We start from the raw sequence: 23,639 nt of genomic DNA, 5'->3' as shown, positions 1-23,639 counted from the left end.
ATTCTTTGGCAGAAGAAACTAATGGAAAGGGAGACCAAAGAGGGTGGGAGTTCCTAAAAAGGGGGATACTAAAAGCACAACTGCAATGAGAAATTCATATAGAGGACAGTAGAAAAAGCCCTTATAGTTGACAAGTAGCTTGGTAAAAATTTGTACACAGAAAATGGCACATACTTGCCATTCAAAGGAGAGAATGTAAAGGCAGTCCAGACCTAGAGATGCAGTTAGAAAAAGTCAGAATAAGCTGAAAGTTGCCAAGAACAACAAATAGGGCCTTTTCAGGTTATGACACAAATAAAAGGAAGAGAATCAGTATGCCAGCTGCTCAATGAAGATGGTAAATATTGACCCTATTTTGGCCCAGTCTTCTCTAAGATGAAGAGATGTCTTCCAGTAGACAATTTTGAAGACAGGATAAAAGGTAGGGAAAAGGAAAGTGGCTGGTGAGAGCAGGTGGACTGGTTGAATGTTACTCTTGAAGCCAATGGCAAACAGGGTGGCAACAGAGAGGAGGTAGGGAAAAGAAGGTACAGTATTGGGAATCTGGTGGGCCAGCTGGATATGGTACACTTGAAGCCAAAGTAGTTGCTGTAGTTTGAATAAATCTTTAGCTTCAAGCGCAGCATATCCAACAGGCTCACTCACTCACTTTTTCTCATTCTTCCTAGTACTTTTTTTATTTCTAGTTAGTTGTCAGTTTTTCACATCTAACTCAAGACAGTTGTTTTTCCTGATCAGTTGAGTAATTCTATATAATTTGTTATATATTTTGTTTTTGCTATGTAACAGTCTCAAAATTCTTCCTTCATTTGTCATAACTTGGATTCAAAGTTTGTTTTCCAGTGCTGGACTACAGTTCTAATTCTTGCTGTTATGTATAATATTTTTATGGAATTGGAGGGTAGATGTTCTGTTCCTGCCAGTTGGTTAGTATTGTCTCCAAAATAAATCAAAACCGTTTATTAGATTAATCAAGCAGTAAACAACAGCCTAACCAAGGCAGGGCAAGCTACTATATATAAACAGAGAGCAAACCCCACTCCCTTCTCGCACTGAAGATGTTACCAGGTCAGGCAATGAAATGTCTGCAAGAAAACAACAAAGCTCAGAGAGTACCAAGGACTCCACAATCTTTAAGCATACAGCCATATAGTGGTATTATGATACCACCATAAATTATTTATTGGTTACCTATGTAAAAATGTCCTGTATTTTCCTTTCCCAGTTGTGCCTGAATTCTGAGATGGGTGGTTGTAATTCCTTTTAAGATGAAAGTTGAAGCTCTGAGTTGCTCAGGACCAAGGACTCTGTGTCTAAGGAAAAACTGGACCACTTTCTATGCTGTTGTTAGATTATATTGTATTATTTTGGATTGTTTTCTAATAAACATTTTTATTAATCATTGTGAAGTGTCAGATTGGCTGCCTTAAAGTCCTGGCTGACAGCCTGGTTATTGGTGTATCAGGAAGAGGGTTATTTTTAGGTGGTGTTGACCTGACATTTCTGTTTTAGAAATTACGGGTTCACTGTGGTTCTGCGTGAACCACTGTTGCGTTTTTACATGTGAAAAAAGGGAATTAAAGGAGTGTACCTTTAAAAATAGAAATAATGAATCTGTAGAGCATTGTCTATTTATGCTATTGTAAAGTTACTTGTGCAAACTTAAAATAGATATGCCCAGTTGGGGACAGCTGTTGGGAAAAGCACTATCTTTTCCTTTTGCTGTCTGTTACGTTTGAGATGAAGTTTTATTAAAGTACAATTCTCTGATTGAAATGTAATAGGAAACTTTGGCCTAATGCAAGCCATGATATTTGCCCTGAAACCGTTGTCCAAGGCAGCGAGGGATTGGGCAAAAGGGAAGCACCAGGCCAAGCACGTGGTCCCCCTGCATCGGCGATGTTTCTGGAACCTTTGGACTGTTGGAGAAACTGCTGTGGCAGAAGCACCATGAAGGGAATAAGGGACGACTAAAGTTGAGGGGATGAATGTTGAGGCTTCGAGTACTTAAAGCTTAAAAGAGCAATATTAAGGTAGTTTTTGACATTCGTAGGCAATCCGCTGTTTTTTCAAATATTGAATACTTTCCAGAGTAAGGATACTCTGAATATTTTTCTGCAACAGCTTTTCCTTTTCATACAAATGATTCGTGCTGTCTTGATCCTGTTGTTGTTTATTCGTTCATTCGCTTCCGACTCTTCGTGACTTCATGGACCAGCCCACACCAGAGCTTCCTGTCAGTCGTCAGCTCCCCCAGGGACGAGTCCGTCACCTCTAGAGTATCATCCATCCATCTTGCCCTTGGTCGGCCCCTCTTCTTTTTGCCCTCCACTCTCCCTAGCATCAGCATCTTCTCCAGGGTGTCCTGTCTTCTCATTATGTGGCCAAAGTATTTCAGTTTTGCCTTTAATATCATTCCCTCAAGTGAGCAGTCTGGCTTTATGTCCTGGAGGATGGACTGGTTTGATCTTCTTGCAGTCCAAGGCACTCTCAGAATTTTCCTCCAACACCACAGTTCCAAAGCATCTATCTTCATTCTCTCAGCCTTCCTTATGGTCCTTCCTTTGGTCTTGATCCTGACCAAAGGTTAAATTCCTGGATCTAAATCCATTTGGACCTCATGCTAGGAAGATGGGAAAATTTGCATGGATGATGACTTACCTCCTTGTGGAAAAATGGAAAAGGTGGTCCTTTTCTGTACTAAGCAATTGTTAATGCGTATTAATACCCTGTATCACCTAAAAAATCACCCCTCCCAACTTCCTTTTTCTTTGATAAGCAGGGATACTTTCTAGGAAGATTTTAAAAACCCAGCAGACCTGTCTGATTAGGAGTGATTTCAAGGTATACAGGTCTCCTGGGAAAAAGAGGGGTAAAAAATTTCCGTCATCAGTGTTGGGCTGCATGTTATCTTAGCTCATTGATGACAGGGTGAGAAGATAATGGTCTCCTTTCAGATGTGAGATAATTAAAATACTCCTTAAGGATGAGATGGAACAGGTGGTAACTTTGTTTTCAAAAGCCCAAGCGGAGTGAGAGCAGGTTGACTGCACTGAGGAGGCGTGGTTGGCTTTTTGCCCATTCTGCTGGTGAGGCCCTTTGGGCTTCACTGTGCTGAACAAAAGGTGTTTTCTTTCCTGTTATGGATAAAAACAAGATAAAGATTAACCTTCTATGTAAGTTTGATGTGCAGCTATGGCAGTTAGAAGGCAAAGCAGGCTGCTTCTCTTGGCAGAATTCCAAGCTTGCTCCAGAAATTTAGTGTGTATCTGCTTGTATCAGCCTGTTAAAAGGCAAGCAGTTTCATAATATAAAACTGATTACTTTACAAAGTAATAGTGAATATTACTAATTATTAATATTAAAATTAATGATAGGATTTACATGGTACAGCTAATGTGCATTATAAAAAAATACAAAACTGTAGCCACTGTGTGTCCAAAAAGTAGACTTTGTTGTTGACACTTAATATTTAATATGGCTGGATTATTTTAGATCATAAGATTGACAGTTAATATAAAGTGTTTTAATTTCTCTCCAATATGCTTCTTTTGTACATACCCTCTCACTTTTGCATTTGTCTTGATATGCTGTTATTTTGGGGATCAAGATAAAATATACTTTGGCTACAGAGATCCTTGGCTTGACTTACTTGCATAAGTCGGTGGGCTTTGCACATGCACTACTTTCTAGAATAGATGAGAAGGCTGATGGATGCATAATAGGCAGGGGTTTACACCAAATGGTAGGGAGGAACAGGTATGAGAAAACACCAAGAGGCTTTGCCCACATATGTTCCCACTGATAAGCTTTTTCTAATAGTAAAAACTGTATCAACTCTTGTACTGTTTAATGGTAAATTAATACATTATCATGTAAACTTTTGTGCTATCTTGTATCTTCATTAGAGCATGGCAAGCCTAAACTGGGACTACAGTGGACATCAGTGCAAGAGTAGTGGGCAGAGGGAGATCAGTGGTTCATTCTGTTGCTGGGTTGGACTTAATTCAGCCTCTCAACTATGTAGGAGTGAGAATGGAATAATGGTGCTAACAGGAAGTACTTGGATTTTATTTCCTGTTCTGTCAAGATATGGAGGGCAGGAGGGATAATTCACTCCTCAGGTTGCGATGTAAGAGTTCCAGTGTAGGCCAGTTGGCTAAATGCTTTATATGCCATTCAAATTCCTGATTGTTCTCTGTGCTTGCATATAGCATAGATGAAAAATTATGTTCATGCTAGATAGATTTGTGCATCCGATAGCCTATCTTAAGGAAATAGACTTCAGAAGGTCTTGTCCTGACCCATCTCTCAAGCAACGTTGTCTTTATATTTTTCCTTAAAGTATGACACTTACAGACTGATACGGAGCCGATTAAATGGTTGATTTAGAGTGTGTCTGTTGCTGCTGGGGTGGGTAGGAAGTTTTATTGGTTTTTTTTTCTTGTTATATTGGTTTTTAATTCTGTAAGCTGCCCAGAGTCACTGTGTGTGAGTTGGGTGGCCATATAAATGTGTTTAATAAATAAACAAACAAACAGATAAATAAATAAATAACACTTGCTACAGGTAATTGCCATTTTGTGAGCAGTTGGAATATAAGCAGTTATTTTATTTTGCAGAATTGCTTGATTTTTCAAGTGGAAGGAAACGTACCACTTGACCCTTGATTTCTGCTCAGGCAGTTAATTTCAAGGCAAGGTAAGTTTCCGAACAACTTGTCATTGTTAATGCTGAAGAGGCTTTGAATGTGCATGTTGCATACTTTCCATGCAAAATTGTAGATATTTTCTTTATCTTCAAAAACTGGAAAAGGAGAACATGGGGAAATTGCAGACCAAGCAGTCTGACATTGATTTGCTCTAAAACATATTTAGGTATCAATGTTTAAACACCTTAAAAAGAATCCAGTCAGTAGAAGCTTCATGAAGATACCACAAACAAGTCTTATCAGAATAATTCCATCTCATATTTTTATTGACAAATTAGTTAGTAGATAGTGGGAGCACTGTAGGTATCATATACCTTAATTTCAGCAAAGAATTTGATAGTCTTGCCAAATTTACAAGTGGTACTAAATTGGGTAGAATTGTTAGACAAAAGACAAATACAATTCTCAGTCTGGGTAGTTGATAGTTAATAAAACAGTAGACTGAAAAATTAAAAAGGACAGATGCAAGGTTCCTCAATTTCCCATGACAGAGAAGAGACTAAATACCTGGTTTCTATCAAGCCAAAATACAGCATGTGGAATAATGGATTTAAGTTTCAGGAAGGCAGATTGTAGTTAAACTTTAAGGAAAAAAATTCTCAACTAAAACAGCAGTTCTGTAATGGAACCAATTACTCAAAGAAATGGTGAGCTCTCCTTTATTAGATAAATATATTACTCAACTAATATATTAAACTATATTAGTTTACTATAGTTTACTTGTAATTTGGATCTGAGGGAGAACCAAATTCAAGCTAGCTTTTAGCTAGAACAGGTTAATGAAGTTTAGGGGATGCTTGTACACACTTGGGGAACTATTTTCTATGTAGAAAAGTGAACAGAATCATATAGGGATGGCAGATACCTATGTAAGTTGTACCTTTTGGAGGGAAATGTCTCCCCTGTTTGTATCTATAAGTATCCACAAAACTGTTGTCTTTGGAGCTATTTTTATTCTTTCTTTTTTTAAAAAAAATCTGCATATATTCATCTGGTTGCGTATCAGGCTACATCTTGAAATCTTCTACAGCATCCTGAATGTTGACAATATTGCTGATGGAAATATGAAAGCTTATCTGGAGAAAGAAAATAATATGAAATATTAACCTTTGATACAACTGTCAAGAAATTGAATTTGCATGATACGTGAATATAAAACATCAGGATTTATCTGTAATTTTCAAAAAGCAAAAGCATCCCCAGTTACGGGGATGAATTTAGATTGGACTTCTGTACAGGAGGACATGAGGGATCTTTGTCCAGTGAGATGACAGGCTACACCAGGTGTTAGTTTATAAGATTAGGGTTATAGCATACTCCTTGCAAGGGAGAAGTTCAGGATTACTCAGCCTGTTTACTTTAGAAATTGCTTTGATGTGCAAAAGAACACAGTTTTTGTTGCTGCCACCTAAATTAGAAGTATGTAAAGGGTTAGGGACAGAAGTTACCTGAAATTAGTTTTGTGCAAACAGCTGCCCTGTGTATTGTCCTGAAAGCCTGGTAAATGGGAAAAGAAACACCCCAAATATGAGTTATATTAATTTGCAGGAGATAAACAGATTTACAGTGCTGTTTTTCATCTGTTTTTAGAGTGGTATATGCCTTGTATTGCATTTTTAAAAACCATCATAGAATAATAATTCATTTGATTTTAAATAATAAAGATTTGACTGGAAGTGAAACAGATGATGCTTCTGTTTGGCAGCACAGCAAGTGGCTTTCTTTAGTCATGTCTTTTTTGCATCTTGACTTTTTAGTTAAGGTTATCTGATGTAGGGGGTGGAATAGATGATCTCCAAAATCCCTTCCAGCTTGAACTTTTATGTGATTCTGTGAGGTATTCCTAAAAGTTACTCATGATAAACCTCTTAATATTCCATGCTGAGTTGTATCAGAGGCATCTTTGATTGATTGTCTCTATTTGAAAACCAAGGGACTTTTGTATGAGATGACTTACAGCAAAGTCATTTTCCTGTAAAAAAAAATGTAATTCTTCAAATACAATTAGATGTTGATAAGAAACTTACTTTCTGTAACCAACATTTGAAACCCTGAAATACTTGGATAGATTCCTGGTTTATTTTGGCTACAACAGAAGTCCCTCGTGGCTACTTGATTATGGTAAGCATATAACTTGGTTTGCTACCACCAGTGCTTTTCAGAGTCATCGCCTCTTCTTGAGCTCTAGTTCTTTTGTTAAGTGTGGAAGAGACAGATGGGGACCGTTGCTGCTTCCCTGTTACAGTTTGCAGTAAGGACGGGAAACTGACAAATGTGATTAGTTTTTACACCTAAAACAGTAGCAGGCTTGAAATTTCTTAAGAGAATCCGTGTGTGATCCTAGTGTTGATCTTCTCTCCTTTCAGAAATTATTCAGTAAACATATTTTTCCTTATTGCAGAGGGACAGCAGCTGATCTTGGTTATACTTTCTTTCTCTCTCTGTTGACAGACTAAGGTGAAAGGATTTATCAGAGATGTCAAAAACAAATAAATCAAAATCAGGGTCCCGTTCCTCTCGTTCAAGATCTGGGTCTCGGTCTCGGTCTCGGTCTTTCTCAAAGTCTCGGTCTCGGTCCAGATCAGTTTCACGATCAAGGAAACGAAGGCTCAGGTGAGTGTTTTGGGGTTACCTCTGATGGAGAGCTTTTTGTGCACAAATGTTTCACTCCAGGTCCTCAAGTGAAGAGGATGTCTGCTATATTACAATTGCTTTTGATAACTTTATCAAAATGATTCTTGATCAGTCATGAAAAGAATGCTTCATTAAAACCTGGTCCTTTCTGTATTTGGGGGAGGATTCTTTAGAGGTCTTGTGTAGTTTTTGGCCACTGGTAAGTATTTGGAGCAACTGGTTTCTTTTCTTGTTCTGTTGTTGTTGAGGAATGCTATAAATTATAGGAAAACGTTTCCTGTTCTGTATATTGACAGAATGAGATCTGCTTAAAAATTTTGGGTTTTATGATTAGTCCCATTCTCTTGTCCAAGAGCAGAGAGTAGATATGTGTAAAATGTCTTAACCGATTTCCATTCCAAATCTTCAGCTTTTAACTCTGCAGTTACTTTTTCAGACCCTGTAAGTACAAAACAATTTAATACCAGATGGAAAGCTGGTAATTTCAGCTCCCTGATCTGAGCATTGTGGTGTTGCTAGTAACTGAATTCCAAAGAGTAACTTTTTGTGTGCTCTTCTGGTTCCTTATTGAAGCTTGGACTCTTGAATGAAAAGGAACAGTGGTTCAGATAGCCCCAGATAGCTGCTTAGTGACATGCCTTGCCTGTTTACAGGGCTGCCCTGCTTTTCAGAAACCATTTAGGCTCCAGATGGATTTCTTTTTCTTGGCTGCCTGTTTAAATAATTGAAAATACTATGTGTTTCATTAGGCTACAGGCACAAGTAATTGTTAATAATCAGAATGTAGTTTTTGAAAGAAACACATGGAAAGGCAACTGTATCATGCAGTGAGAGGGGAAGAGGAGAAGACAGAGTGGAAACCAAAGGGCTTTCCTTCCAGAGGGCAAAAGCACTGGGAATATGCAGCTCTGTTCAGAAAAGCAATTGGAAAACAGGCTCTCCGCGTAGAACCCTGAGGAGAAATTTTAGTTTTGTGAATGACTAGAAGCAAAATGGAAGAGGCTGGCGTGTACAAATCATCTGGGAGGGATTTAGTGATCTCTCGGAGGTAGGCCTCCTTTCCTCAGGATAACGGCTGCAGAGCATAATCCTGTGGCCGAGGGAAAACGCTGTAGCAGCTGGTTGCTCTCAGTGACTCGGAGAAGTGATCTGGACTGTATTTGTATCTCTCTCTGGAGAGTTTATCTTTTCTTCAGCTTGTCAGTCTGTTTAGTTCACGGTATCAGTCAGTTGTTTGCCTCTCTTTTCATTCTGCCCTAACTTTGTGGAGTGATCTGAGCCCATGTGGTTTTAAACCTTCCTGCTTAGGCCAAACAAAACTCTCTTCTTTACTGTTGTACACCCTCGGCTGCATTTCATGTTATTGTGTATTTTAAAATTATTTTTTGTGAACAGCTTCCAGGCGACTGGTCCTCAACAGTAATTGTTAACGTGTAGTAACCACTTGGGGACTGGCTTTTATGTGGGCTAGTTAGTTCTTTTGGAACCACTGTTAATTGGCTCACTTTCACTGCGTGCCCTGGGCTCTGTGTCTGTTTCTTCTTTCTTATGTTCCTGGAACTGTTTGCAAACGAGACAGTATCTAGGTAAGTTGCTCCGTTTCCTTTTTTTTATCAGGGAGGAAGGCTGCCTTGTATTGCTGTACAACAGTGTCTTTTCAGGTTGCTCTGTACTGGGTGACAGTGGCCTGCTAACATTGCTCATCCTGTTTTAAAGCCTATTTTCTTGTGGCTTTGTTTTCCCTTTTAGTTTCACCAGCATAATTTTTTTAACAGCAGCCTTATGTCAAGTTAGATAAGGAACTCTGACTTGCAGTGGCTCTCCAGGGTCTGAGTTTCAGTCTCTCTGTCTCTCTTCTCCCCCTGGTTTTCACCTGGGAGATGCAATGTGCGTACCTTTTATTAGGAAGACTCGCTTTTCCACTAAGTATATTTTTTTATGAGTAGTCATTGGGATTTTTAAGGTTTTTGTTCCCTTTACTGCCAGTGATCTCAAAGCTATATACATGGTTGGTTGTGCTAGTTCTCAGATGATCTTTTTTATATAGTTTTTAATGGCTTTGTTTTAATTGTTTTGTTTGAATTGCGTGTGCTCCCCAGAGTCACTTACATGAGATGGGTGGCTATATAAATGTAATAAATAAATAAATAAATAAATCCTTGCAACAATCCTGTGAGGTATCCTAGGCTGAGTATGTGTGAAGTCCAAAGTCAGGATCTGTGTTTCCCCAGTCCTTATCTTGGCATTCTGACTACTTTGGCTTTTTCAGTTGATATTAGCCATAAATTTTTTTAAGGGGACTTTCTCAAATATTACACATGTCACAGAGTTCTCCTCTTGTGTTATATACTTTTCCTGGATAATCTATCTAACATACACATCAGCTTCCGTAACTGTTGCTTAAAAGACAGAGGAGGCTTTATTGAGCTTTATGGCAGGTTTCAGGTTGGTTTTTTTTTTCCTATAGTGATATAGATCAAACTCACTTCTGTTCATTTCTTAGTGTAATTTTTCTGATTTCAGGTTTTAATTTACAGGTTTAATTCATTCTCTGCCAGGTTTGTTCTCTATCACAACAGGAGTTTTAGAAAATTGTCAGCCCTTTGTGGTAGGCTAGATCAGGAAAGAGACACCACAAGAATTACTGGAACTCTGTTGTAGGGTATAATAACAGAATCTTGAAAGCCTGGCAGAGTTATCCTCTGCCCCCTCAAGAATGAATCGAGGCAGGGTTATCTTGAGTTTCTTTCTCATCCCTTCCTAGGGCTAAGCTCATGTTTATTTAATCTTCCTTGCATTCCTTTTTCAAGGTTATCTCCCAGCTCTTCTACAAAGATAGATTCTTTTGGAAGTGACTGCCTCTTTCTTAGTGCCTGTGTATCTTCTTGTAGGAAAATCAAAGCAACTGCAGTAGCTAATTTCTTCTTCTAGCTGCATTACTTAATGGAAGCTTTTTAATAAAGTGAGGAGAGATATTGGAAAGGGAAACCTTATCCTGTCATGTAAGTAGGAGTAGATTTTTGAATTGCAGTCAGAAGTAATACTTATATTTACCAAATATATTTTCTCCTTTCTCTCAGTTCTAGGTCCCGTTCAAGATCGTATTCTCCATCTCACAACAGAGAGAGGAACCATCAACGAGTATACCAGAACCGGGATTTTCGAGGTCATAACAGAGGCTATCGGAGACCCTATTACTTCCGTGGAAGGAATAGAGGATTCTACCCATGGGGCCAATATAATCGAGGTGGTTATGGAAATTACAGGTCCAATTGGCAAAACTACCGCCAAACATACAGCCCTAGAAGGGGACGTTCACGTTCTCGGTCACCAAAGAGGAGGTCTCCATCTCCAAGATCTCGAAGTCACTCTCGAAACTCTGACAAATCATCATCTGATCGGTCAAGAAGGTCTTCATCGTCTAGGTCATCTTCTAATCACAGCAGAGCTGAGTCCTCCAAACGTTGGTCATTAAAGGAAAAGAAATCTAAGGATGCTCGGGGGTCCCAAGGTGCTGGGGACAACCAAGGGGATGACTCCAAGGAACAGCCCTTCTCAGGAGGAACTGCCCAGGATGTCAAGTCTTCAGAGGGGTCAAAACCCTGGCAAGATGCGGGCACTTATGGCACAAGTGCAGCCTCAAGGGCCTCTGCCGTGACAGAGTTGAGTCCGAAAGAGCGTAGTCCAGCGCTGAAGAGCCCTCTCCAGTCAGTTGTAGTCAGACGCCGTTCCCCCAGGCCAAGCCCACTTCAGAAGCCCAGTCCTACATCTTCCAATCCTTCCCAGCTGGGCTCAGCTCTGCAGAGTGGCAGCTCCTTTCAAGCAGGCTCACATCAGTTTGAGCATAGTTTAGCGAGCCTGAGCCCAACCAGAAAGAGCCCAGTGTGCAAAAGCCCCACAACAATCAGTTCCATTTATGGGACATCTCAGAAGGAGGAAATAGGGGCAGCCTTTTCCAAGAGGCAAGTGGTCTTGGTTCATGGAATTAATTGTTTATATTTTGGTTGGAATCTGGGTGCATAATTTAGCTGTTAAAACATAATATGGATTAATTGAATGATTGTCCTTTTTCCAATGTAGCTATGGAATAAGTTGCTCTTGGATATTTTCTATTTGCATAGAATTGGATCAAGACTAAATTGGCTGCTCTTCATTTCACTGAAATCCGTGAGATTTAAATCATAATGAAGAGCACTTTATATTGTTTTGATAAACAATACCTAAACCAGGCTTAGTTTGGATCCAATCCACTTGATGAAAAAAGTAGCAAAACATTATTAGAAGAAAAAACAGGCAAAGATAGTGCATTTTGGAAAAATATTCCACTGCCTGGATGTATGTTTTATGTGGGTTCAGTTTTAAATAGTATGATTCATATAAATAGCTGAAGGGGTTTTTTAGTTAAAAATTGGGTGTAGGTGATGTCACATTTCAGCAGATTCAAAGCTTTATTAATTTAATATTTAACAAATATTTCAAAAATATTTCAAAACTTTAGTGGAACATAACTTTATTTACACACTTAGAAATTAGGAGATAAATCTTCAAGTGGTTAGCATTCTGATATTACTGATGGGTACAAATTGTTTACGTAAATAAACATGGTCTGAAAAATGGTTGTCTGAAAAGTCAGGTACAATTTTGATTTTAGATTGGATTCATTCCACAGTTCATTTTGTGCATTTTCCAGGATTCTGTCTGAAACAGCCCATCATGACTGAGCTTGGGTTTCTGTCGTTTCCCTTGGTAAAACTTTGGTTTTAACTCACCAGCTCCCTATTGTGTCCAGATACATGGAGTATTTATTACAGTATACTTAGCAAAAAGCCAGCTTGAAATTAGTAGTTGGTCTTTGTCTGAGTGAACTAACAAGTTCCTGAGTTTGGATACAATCGAAATTGTGAATAGTGGAGCCAGGGAAACCTGAAATCCAAGCTTTTCAGTGTAACCCAACCTATGGTGTTGTCCAAACTAATTGAAATGAGCCAATTCCCCCATGCTTTAGTGTGAATAATGCATAAGAGCCTTCAGGCATGCATTTTTTGCATCCCTGACTTGGCAACATTATGCTTCTGTTTTAGATTAAACCATAGTTCATGGCATTATCCAATACAAATTATGGATTAGAGTGGCTTTTAAAAAAAATCTATTCAGTCATGTCTGATTCTCAGAGACTGCCTGGACGAGTCCCTGCAGTTTTCTTGGCAAGGTTTTTTGGAAGTGGTTTGCCTTGCCTTCTTCCCAGGGCTGAGAGAGTGTGACTGGCCCAAGGTCCCCCAGCTGGCTTTGTGCCAAGGCGGGACTAAAACTCAGGGTCTCCCAGTTTCTGGCCTGGTGCCTTAAACACTGCACCAAACTGGGTCTCTAGAGCAGTGCAAACCAAATTATCTTGTGAACTGTAACCTGATGTTTTCTTTACTACCAGAAATCCTAATTAAGGTTAACCACATTTTTTCAGACATTATGAAGTGAAGCATCATAATTAATTGAATTGAAAAGAAAATTAAAATTGAAATCTTCTTTTCTTAATTGAAAAGAAAAGCAAAAGTTTCTGAATGTCTTGGAACCAGTGCCAGAGGGGATGTGCATAATTCCAAGGCTTAACTTAAGGTTTAGCATTCTTAAATTGGGAACAAATTATATGGAAAATAAAGCATTAAAAAACATTCCTACATCACTGAGGGGGTATATATTTTAAATGTAAAAACATGAATTTTAGTACAAAAAAGCAAAAGTTTTAGTACTTTCTCAGTTGTCAGTATTTTTAGAATTGGACAGATTTTTAACCAAAAATAGAAGGCAGTTCATTAGGGTGCTTGTTGAGCTTAAAGTTGTTAAGGTTTCAAATCCCTACTGATAGTCTGAAAAGGCTCTATGATCCAGTAGGGTTGAGTCCTGAAGAGAAATGGCACAATATTCTAGATAGTGCAAATTTAGGAAGAATTAATGTGTCCATTTTTCCCTTTCATTGTTGGGGATTGAATGGTAGGGCATAGCTGCCATTTAACTAATTACTGGTACCCGTGTATGAAGGTATATTTTCTCAAAATGTGTAATAAAAATAGCTTACTTTAAAAAGGATTAGATAATGCTTTAGAAGATAACTTGTATAATGGAGCAATTATTATCTAAACCGTTGCCTCATCTCTAATGACCAAGTGGCAGGAACATTAGGATTATATCTTGTTAAATACTCCTGATGAATCTCTGAAGACAGTTGTGTAGGCATTAATTCTAGGCATGATACGGAATTAGGCCACTGCTGTACAGTAGGGAAGTTCTTGCATTCTTAACAAGAAAAGCTGTTTTTTAGACCCTGCTGGAATATCAGTAGAGCTGCATCAGGGCTTGCTTACAGGCTATCATTTATTTTTTGCTTTGTTGCAACACCAAATTTTGTCCTGAAATGGAGTCAAATTTGAATAGGTTTTGTGTTCATAAAATGGGGAATAGGAAGAATGTATTTCCTCAGTTTTCCATAGATGCATATATTTTAAACTTAGATTTTTCTTTTCTGAGAGAGTTCTAAAACTAAATGATCCCTGATACATGGATACAAAAGAATTACAAAATTACAAAACATAGGAATGTCTTTAGAGCAGGTGGGAGGAGATTGGTCTTGGTTTTCTCTGTTTGAACAGAAATCTGCAGACAGATATCATTCCGGATTTTTTTTTGTATTATAAATATTGTAGAAATGGTTTCCTCAGTAATTTTTAAAACAAGGGAGAGAATTGTGCTGAATTTCTGAATGCACAATTTAGATTTTTAACAGTGTTGCATGTTTAAGCATCCATTATTGTAAATAAGTTAGTGTAAGATACTGTCAGATTTCAAAATACTGCTAGAATCATACTTCAGGAGCAGAGCCGTTTCTGGTCATGCTTTCAGAAACATTTGGCAAGATATTTGAAAGAATGCACACAGTATTTGTCATCCTCTGGAATCCATTCTTGGGTTCAACTTCCAGCAAGTGTCAACAGCTGTTCAAAATTCAACTTGTATATCCAGTGAAAATTAAATAATGAAGATGACAGATCTATTTATTTATTTATTTATCTATCTATCTATCTATCTATCAATCAATCAATCAAATTTGTCACCGCCCATCTCCTCCCACTGGAGGGACTCTGGGCGGCAGTTGAAATACATACCTTGGGCAGGAACATTACTTGCACGTTTTAAAAATAACAGCCATGCTGTGGAATACCAAAGATCAATTAATAATATGGATGTTAATTTTAGTTGATTTGTTGATCTTAGTAACGACACACTCCTTTAGAAGCCACTCAGTATGGAAGGATAGTGGTATTGCAGCACTACAGCTGTTTTGAAATCCACCTCTGGTTGTACATTTGTTAAACTTTTTTAGTGCTAGATACAATAGTGACAATGTGTTCATTTCCTCCCAGCTAACGAAGTATTTTCCCCATTAACCTTTTTGCTTTTATTTGTGTTTTGAATTGTCTATAGCTTCCATAGGAGACATGCCTTCAAATATTTGAAGTAGCTTTTGAGCCTTTTATTTCCATTGTGTGTTACTTAAAAGCACAGCAGTCCAAAGTGAAATGTTGATGGGTTAATTCTTCAGAAACAGGTTTGTAAGTGAATACACAGGTTGGGTAAGATCTTTTACATATTTTCTGCCTTCTAGCTGTGGCAAAAAGGTTCTAGAAAGGTTGCCATTTTATTGGTTTAGTTAAGGTCTTTGTGCCCAGGTTCTGTGACCTCCTGTTTATCTAAGCATTAAACGGTGCAAAAGAAGCTAAACAAAACATGGGCCAAATATCAGTGAAACAGGTCCTTTCCAGATGGCTTGATTAGACCTTTCAGGAATAAATGTGCCTGAAATGTCCCTCTCTTTACTTACAGGTACCTGGAAGAACAAAAAGCAGAGAATGGGAAAGATAAAGAGCAGAAACTGACGAATGTAGAAAAGGAAAAAATGAAAGAGAAGGGAAGCTTTTCTGAGATGGGAGTTGTGGATGGTAAAACAAAATTGGATCCTTATGCCTCTAAAGCTGACACAGAAAAGATGTACCGTGGAAATCAGTCCCCTAAGCGCTATAAGCTCCGAGATGATTTTGAAAAGAAAATGGCGGAGTTCCACAAGGAGACCCACTATGGCAAAGAGGAGGCAGATGAGCCAGAAAAGAAAGTGAAAAGCAAAGGGCGGAAGGAGTCCAATTTTGATGAGGATGAGGACGAGGAGCCCAAGTTTCTGAAGACCGTATCTGCTTCCAGCAAAAACCAGGAAGAAGATCGGGCAGGCAAATGGGAAGGCCTGGTCTATTTACCTGCAGCCAAAGAGAAACAGAGAAAAGCTGAAGAGATGGGGGAGGAGTCCTACACCGAGGCACCTAAGAAAGAGGAGAGGCAGGCTGCCAAGAGAGCAGAAGCTGGACACCGAGGATTTGTTCCGGAGAAGAATTTCCGAGTGACCACGTACAAAGCAGGCCAGGAAAAAATTGCGACTTCTCCCCCACCCCGAAAGGCCCCAGAGAGCAGGGAGAAGCCAAGCATGCGGGGAGAGGGCTTGGCCACTGGCAAATCCTCCTTTTCCATTACTCGTGAAACTCAAGTCAATCTTCGAATGGATTCTTTTGATGAAGATCTCGCTCGGTGAGGGGCTCAGTATGTTTTGCTTCATAGGGGAGGGGAAAGGAAAGGAAAGGAGAGGAAAGGAGGAGCAAAATGGCTGCCTGCTCTAGTCCCCTTCTCAGTGGTAAGGATAAACCAGGAGCCATTTAAAAAATAAGCCCCAAATTCTATTTATAGAGCACAGTATGTGCACTGGTTCCTAAATATATGAATGCCAATTGCTTTGTAAAAATATTAACTAAATATAATTTTAGTTAACATTTAGTGTTAATTCAAAATAAGAAACAAATGGGGGAGGTGTCCTGGAGTGCTCTTCTAGGAGGCAGTCAAAAATAAAGTGATCCTCAACCCAGGAAAAGTTAAAAGTTACTTAAAATGAAAACTCAAAAGATCCTTGCTGAAGCACCATAAGGGAGATTATTTTTATTTTACTTACTTGATTTATATAGCTGCCCATCTCTCTCTAGATGGCTTACAGTAAAATAAAATATTAAAAAATCAAACATGTAGCAGCTGGGCATCGTCCAAACAATTAGCACAGCCAGGAGATGGGCTCTGCGACATACTCAGAGTCCCAGGCTTGGGCAAAAAACCACACTTGTTGTAAGCATAGGTAAATTATGCAGCTACATAAAAAAGGAAGCAGTGCTTATTAGATCCCTCCTGATACCTGATCCTTCTCCCTAATTAATAATGCTGTTTTTAGCCAGGTTCTCAGATGCAGTTACGCAGCTATTGACGCAGAACTCCCATTCCACTCCCTGCCGGTGAAAATGAAGCCTCAACTCTCACATGTTAAGCATGATGAAAAGCATGACCATAAGCCCACAGGCTTATGTTTAGACACAAGTACATGGCACCAAGCGTTTCTGTCTCAAACCCTGCCAGACTCAAAAGTCTGAAAAAGTAACCTGTACACAGGAGTTGCATAGGGGGAGAGAAGAGAAAACACATTGTACGCATGCGTTGATGTATGTGTCGCAGGTCATCTGTGCTAAGTTTGATCCTGGACTGGACCATCTTACTCAGCAGTCTCCACTGAGAGATGCCCAGCATCATAGCGAAGAACTGGGGCTGTAGATTACAGGCGCCCACTTTGGGTTCTTTTCTTCATGTAATGACTCCTGCTTAACCTGCCTTTTTATGCCAAAGTAACACAGTGTTTGCTGCCCCCCTAAATGCTAAAACATTTCTTATGGCACTAATTTAATGGCTGGGTGGGCAGCATTTTGTCCCTGAGAGCTGTGAAGTGAAGGCCATTCCCATTCCTTCCTTCTTGAAGCTGGGCTGCAAGAAAAAGAATGTTAGTATGGATTTAGATTTGTTGAGATAACCTCAGAAGAATAATCCACAAACGCTTATACTGTACCATAATCTCTGGGCTTTTAAGGTGCCACATTTTTCATCAGCGTGATTTCCAGTCTGGAAGTGGCCTTCTGTGGCAGCTGTAGCCATTAATATATGTTCTTTTGCATGTGTCTTTACAGTCCAAGTGGGATTTTGGCACAGGAGCGCAAGTTATGTCGTGATTTGGTGCACAGCAATAAAAAGGAACAGGAATTCCGTTCCATTTTCCATCACATCCAGTCAGCCCAGTCTCAGCGAAGTCCCTCAGAGCTCTTTGCTCAGCATATAGTGACCATTGTTCATCATGTGAAAGGTGAGTTCCCTGGGAAGGCTAATTGTAAGGTGCTGCTGCTGCTTGGTGCACCATCCTGGCACTGCTGTTTTTTCACAGAAATCAGTACAGAGTTCTGTATGTTTCTTTTCTGTAGAGCAAATTGGGAAGTTTTTTCACATGGGAAGATGGTGTATTGAATTCAGCGTGCAGGGGATTAGACTTCATAACCACTTAGGTCCATTCCAACTCCCATTATTTTATTAGAAGTGTCTTTGAAAGATTCTGGAATAATTTCTCCATTTTACCTCTTAGCCCTAGTTACATTTTGGTTCAGTTCCAGTTAAACTTGTTTGACTCATCTTCCAAACTCTGTGGGGAGAGGCTATTATAAACTCTGGGGAGATTTTTCCGAAGGGAAAGGCTGCAGTGGGGGATCACTGGCTCTGCCTCCCAACCTCTCAGATGAGGGAGCTTTAAGCAACTCTTGAGATGAGCACATGGAATTGTACAGTTCTGTTTGAAAGAGATGGAAAATACCTGGGAGCCAAGCTTTAAAAGGCTTGTAGGTTAAAACAGTATTTTGAACTTTACCCATAAACAAACAGGAAGCCAATGCAGCATCTGTAAAACCAGGGTTATATAGCTGCCCATAGGTCTCACCTGCCAGCCTTTTGTGCTAATGGAAGCTTCTCAGTCTTCAAAGGCCGCCCCATATAAAATGCATTGTTGCAGTCTCGCTTTGAGGCAGTAAGAAAGTGCAGCTATTTGCATTCAAAGTTTGGGATCTGGTGTCAGTGGCTCCTTAAAGAAGCCATGCCTTTTCCTGGACCCATGTGGTGGCTGTGTGGTACTGGCAGATACAGCAAGTGTGCCTACTCCAGGTCTAAACAGCTACACATTCCTAGACATAAGTTACCATGCAAAACCTTTGTGAATGATTGGTAAAAATTTTGTCACAAGGAGAAGGAAAAGAAGTATCTCCAAGTATCTTTATTGGTGACTGAATGCCTAAATCCTCTCTTTGGGAACATGTGTGTGTGCACTGCTCTAGTGAGCCCTGAAGATGTACCCTGCAGGATTCTGAAGCCCTCCTGTTGGATTACAACAACCGTATTAGGACACACAATAATTCGTGGGGGCGTTAGGCTGCCTGGAAAAAATAGCTACTGTCCATAGAGTAGCTGTCCTCCTCTGAGCCAAAGGAATGAAAAAGTTCTCCACGTATGGTTTAGAATGTTGTGTGCCTTCCTGTCCTTTCCATTTCTTGTTCTTCTTGTCTGCCTCCACCTAAGCAGGGAAAAAATGGGTTAAAATGTCTGAACATCGCTTGTCTGGAAGAAAAAAGCAGTCCAGGAGCAGGATAGTTATGAAAGTAAAGGGTGGCATGGAATACTCATTATTCAGGAGACTCCTGCTCCACCTCATGCTTAGTAGCGTCAGATGGCTTTACTGCCAGGGTAGCTCCCAGTTAAAAGACCTTTATACTTCTAAGCAGTGAGATGGATCCTCTCCTCTTTCTATCTTCACCCGCTCTTCACCTCTCTACTGTTTGCTTCTTGAATCTGTTGCAGAGCCCACTTTTATCTTGTCCTAAAGTCTATATACAATATTAACAATATGGTGTTTCCTCATCGCAAATCAACAGAGCATCACTTTGGGTCTTCAGGAATGACGTTGAATGAGCGCTTTACAAAATACCTAAAGCGGGCAGAGCAGGAGTCGGCTAAGAACAAAAGCCCTGAAATCCACAGGTGAGCAGAGCTTGGCATGAACGCAAAGCATGGTCAGGTGGGAGAGCAGAGAGTCTTATGCTGAAGCAGAGTGTGTGCCTTAGAATATAACCATTGCATGGAGGAAGAAAGGTGGCAGGGGTTTAAGGCTTGAACTAGAGCTGGACACAAATGGCCTTTTGAAATGTGCAGAATTGCATGTATGATTTCTCTGGATTTCTACAGAGAAAGAAAAATTACCAGGAGATCTTGGAGTTTAATGGCAGTGTGGGAAACCAGGGAGATTGCAGACTGCTGGAGAGAGGACCATTTAGAGACATGTACAACATTCATATAGCACATTCAGTCACCTCATAATTGAAGAAGTCCAAGCACATCCTATGAAAAGTTCTCTGGAATTCCCTTCTCCTTTGAAATAATTTCTAAGGCAAATTTTCATTCATCAAATATATTGAGAAGTGGTAGAAAAAATGCAGGAGAATTTCTGTGCCTAGTATTGGTTTTAATTTACAGCTGAAAATCATGAAAACTTTGAAAGCATTTGTGGTCCTTGCTTAGAATTCTACCCATTGAGCAAAGATTGGTCTTTCAGTTTACTGCTTAGCACTGCTTGTTTAAAGGAGCGTGTCCAGGGGAAATGATTATATATGTGTGGGCAGGAGAATTTTTACCTGACTGACCAGATGTGCACCCCTCCCCCCAGCCCCGACAGCTCACAGGTTGAACCTTTACCACCACAGCCACAGATTCTGTGTGAAAATGTCAGTCAATAATTGGCCAAAAAAGGCAAGAGTGCTGAAACTGAAGTTTTAACCTCCTGAAAGTGTAATAGGATGAATAGCATCATTCTCTTAATTTCAGACATGTTTTCTCAGTGCTAAGGACCAAAAGCAAACTTGAGATTTCCAGGAAGCCAAATCCTATAAGCATGTTCCATGCTCTGCATTTATGAGTTTCACAGCATAAAGGAGAATGTACATTTACCTCTCAACATATCTTTGCCTTACTTCAGGATTAGCAGTTGTAGCTTCTCCAAGGCCACGAGGGATCTCCTGATTGTACCCCAAAAGGTGGAATACCATCCAGGGATAAGCAGCATTATAGGAGCCTATTTATTTGCTTGTTTGTTACAATCATTTGTATACCACCCATCATGAAATGCCAAGCAGTTAATCGATCAGTCAATCAGGCATCATAAACAAGATGTCATAAGGCTGAAGCTCATTCCAGCAAGACCAAGTGGCTGTGGCTTAATGGACCATCCAGCTCTGGGGATTTACCATCTCTAGCTCCTGGTAAATTGTAGTTCCCCAGACAGATCTAGTGCACAGTTTTGGGGGAAGGAGGTGAGGGAATTGGACTCACCGCTTCTGCTCAGGAGGTAGCAGCTGTGGCCAAGAAAGCTTTTGCCCAGATTCATCCCTTTCTTGGGTTAGGAGGCTCTTATGGGACATCTTGTGTGTGGATTACTCCAATGCACTTTACAGAGAGCTGCCCTTGAAGACTACTTGGAAGCTACAACTGGTCTAGGATGTGGTGGCACAAGCAGTTACAGGCGTACCCTGTTATGTCCATGTGATGCCACTACTATGCAAGCTGCCTTGGTTGCCACTGGGCTTCCAGGTGTAGTTGATGGTGCCAGTTGTCATCTGTAAAGCCTACCTGGTATAGGCCCTGGCTATTTGCAGATCCCCGCCTCTACAGTTGTGCCTGCCTGTCCAATAAAATTGGCACACATCAGTTCCCGTCCATTAAATAATGTCTGCTGGGATGTAGGTGGCATGCCTTCTCTGTTGCTGCACCTGGCCTCTGGAACAGCATCTCCCCAAGGTCTGTGCAGCCCTGACCCTTCCTGCCTTTAGAAGAGCTCGAAGGCCTTACTCCTCCCACAGGCATTGGGCCAGAGTGCTATTTCTTTTAGAAATTCATAAAGCCATCCACCTCTACCATGACCATAGGCAATTGTACAAGCATGCTGTACAATTTTTAAAAATCCAAATGTTGGAAGAAAACAGGCAATAAAACATGCAGGACCCACCACCCACTCTAATCCAAGGCTGGAGAAAGAGCCAAGTTTTCTGAACTCTTGAACACAGCCAGGGCCCAGGCATCTTGGGATGGTGACAGAGAAGGCAGGTTCCTAGGTCTCATCAGATGATGCTCTTTAATGGGTTAGACCTGGGGTACGTGTGACCACCTTTGGATGGTGCTGCTTCTATAAAATGGTAACTTCTTCCCCTGGAGGAGTCATTTTTCTTTTCTTTGTTGTATTGTTTTTGACCATTGTAAGCCATTCAGGGATATGCATGATGGGCGACTGTAGCAATGGGAAAATAAATAAGGACTCCACAGACAGAACACAAAAATCTTAATGAAAATGCAGTTAAAACCAAAGAAATACAAATACAGTGAAAATAAAGTAATTAAAACCAGCCTTCCAACTTCCTGGAGAGCTACAGCAGATTGACTGGTGATAGGGTCAATTTATTTTATTCAGGGTTTTAAGGTTGAGAATAAGACTGAGACACAGACGTCTTCCTTAAAACTGCTGAAAAATAGCCTGAAGAAGGCAATCTCAGGCTTTTAAGAGTGTTAACAGGAGTTGTTTACCTCTGAGATGACTTTTATCCCAGCCTTAAAATCCCCCAAAACATTAATGAGAGGGTGAAGCTGACCTGGTTTGTTTTGCCATCTGAATGGCAAAAAAGAGGATTTTCTGAGGCCCTTTCTTAATCATGGTTTGCCTTTCTGTGTTTAGGAGGATAGACATTTCTCCAAGTTCTTTTAGAAAACATGGATTCTCACAAGAAGAGATCAAAAGTTCCAAAGAAGCCAGCTACAAGGTGAACTGATGCTTTTGATTTTGCTCATCTGTGTGCTTTGGGCATGAACTTTGGGTTTTTTTAAAAAGTGACTTTTTTATTTAACTTGCTCTCTACTTAAGTTTGTGTTTTTCTTTCAAGGATGGGCATAATTCTAAAAATGAACTACAAAGGGTTAATTTTTATTAAAAAAATGTATCAACAACCTTTGTGAAGTGGTTAGAAATATGGTAAATGACCCCAAAGTCAATTGAGGTTGAGCTTGAGACAAAAAGTGGATTTTTGGAAACAAGTGACCTTGATGATGGAAGAGACTTTTTGTGATATTTTGATGCTTGTAAGTATAACTAAATCACTTGTCTTACCCGTGATATTTCCAACCATGTTTTCAAAAAGACATGCATGTCAGAAAGAGGAAATTAAATCAAATCTGTAAATGAGCCAAATCAAAGAACATTTTTTCTGCTAATGTGTCATTTCCTGTTGAATTCTGTTAGTTTATTTTAAAATGCTGTTGAAAATGAAAACACTCTCTTGGAAGCTTTTTAAGATATGCACAATGAAATTTCAATAGGCCCTTTACTTTAATATTATTTATAATTTTTAAACAATATTTCATCTTTAAGCATTATCTCTTCACCTTCATGCAAGTTTGTTTTAAAGAATTTTAGCAATGCTCTGAAACTGTTTACTTTCCTATCATGCCTGTGTTCTCTGTTTATCAAAACACACTTGTCGCTTCTGAAAGACAATAGATGAACCCTGATGGTGAACGCAAAGTTATGTCTGTGCATGTGGGCACATGAATAGGGACATCCTTCTGATTTGCAAACAAGAGCTTCTTAGCTCTGTGAGAAATGGAACGGATTGAATAATTGCTACATCTGCGGGTTTTGCTGGTGATACTTGGTAACGAACCAGTTTCCACTGTGGTGATAAAGTCGTCTTTGTCTTCTGAACTGCAAAGGGTTGTTCTTCACCTGTGGAATGCTCAAGAACAAATAAAACTCCTATGAGGCAGTGCCAATTTCTGCTATAATTGAAGCTGTCCCTTATTTTTACCAGAAAGGGTACTATAGACTTGTGTAAGTACTGTTTTAACAGAGAGCTGCTAACACTTCTTATCTAAGTTAAGGGAACTCTTTTTTCAGGCTGTTTATTGTGAAGTCTTGCCTTGTGCCGGACTGGAAGCTATTGAATTGGGTCAAGGCCTGTGTGGATCAGCTGTTTCAGTAATATGCAGAGAGACTTGTACAGATCCAGAATGACCTCTCAGATGGATAATTGCAGTGCTTCCTATGAAGGAAGCACTGCACTTTGCCCATGAAATTTAGTTTTCTGACTACAGTATTTTCTCTAGTTCCTAACTATTACATGCCAGATGTGTCACTTAAAAGATGCTAAGAAAAGGGATGGTAAACTTGCAATACATTGTGTTTTCTCTCTTTCCTTCTCTTCTGGAGAAAATCTCTCAATAATCTCCAAGGATATCTGAAGGTTATCTGCAGCTCCATCTGTTA

At 39.7% G+C, this 23,639-nt stretch overlaps 1 protein-coding gene across 2 annotated transcripts in view; it reads left to right on the top strand.

Moving 5' to 3' along the window:
- Positions 1–23,639, top strand: part of THRAP3 (thyroid hormone receptor associated protein 3) — a 185,043-nt gene that overhangs the window by 5,756 nt on the left and 155,648 nt on the right. For both annotated transcript variants that reach the window (XM_063311771.1, XM_063311770.1), the window contains exons 2-8: positions 4,623–4,701; positions 7,163–7,324; positions 10,426–11,307; positions 15,218–15,967; positions 17,434–17,606; positions 19,213–19,318; positions 22,056–22,140. In XM_063311771.1, the coding sequence (XP_063167841.1) occupies positions 7,188–7,324; positions 10,426–11,307; positions 15,218–15,967; positions 17,434–17,606; positions 19,213–19,318; positions 22,056–22,140 (2,133 nt within the window). In that variant the 5' untranslated portion in view covers positions 4,623–4,701; positions 7,163–7,187. The remainder of the gene's footprint in view (positions 1–4,622; positions 4,702–7,162; positions 7,325–10,425; positions 11,308–15,217; positions 15,968–17,433; positions 17,607–19,212; positions 19,319–22,055; positions 22,141–23,639) is intronic.

Source organism: Candoia aspera, chromosome 10 (assembly GCF_035149785.1).
Source record: "Candoia aspera isolate rCanAsp1 chromosome 10, rCanAsp1.hap2, whole genome shotgun sequence".
NCBI lineage: Eukaryota > Metazoa > Chordata > Lepidosauria > Squamata > Boidae > Candoia > Candoia aspera.
The sequence above is the reverse complement of the archived record's forward strand: the minus strand, read 5'-3'. Positions and strand labels throughout refer to the sequence as shown.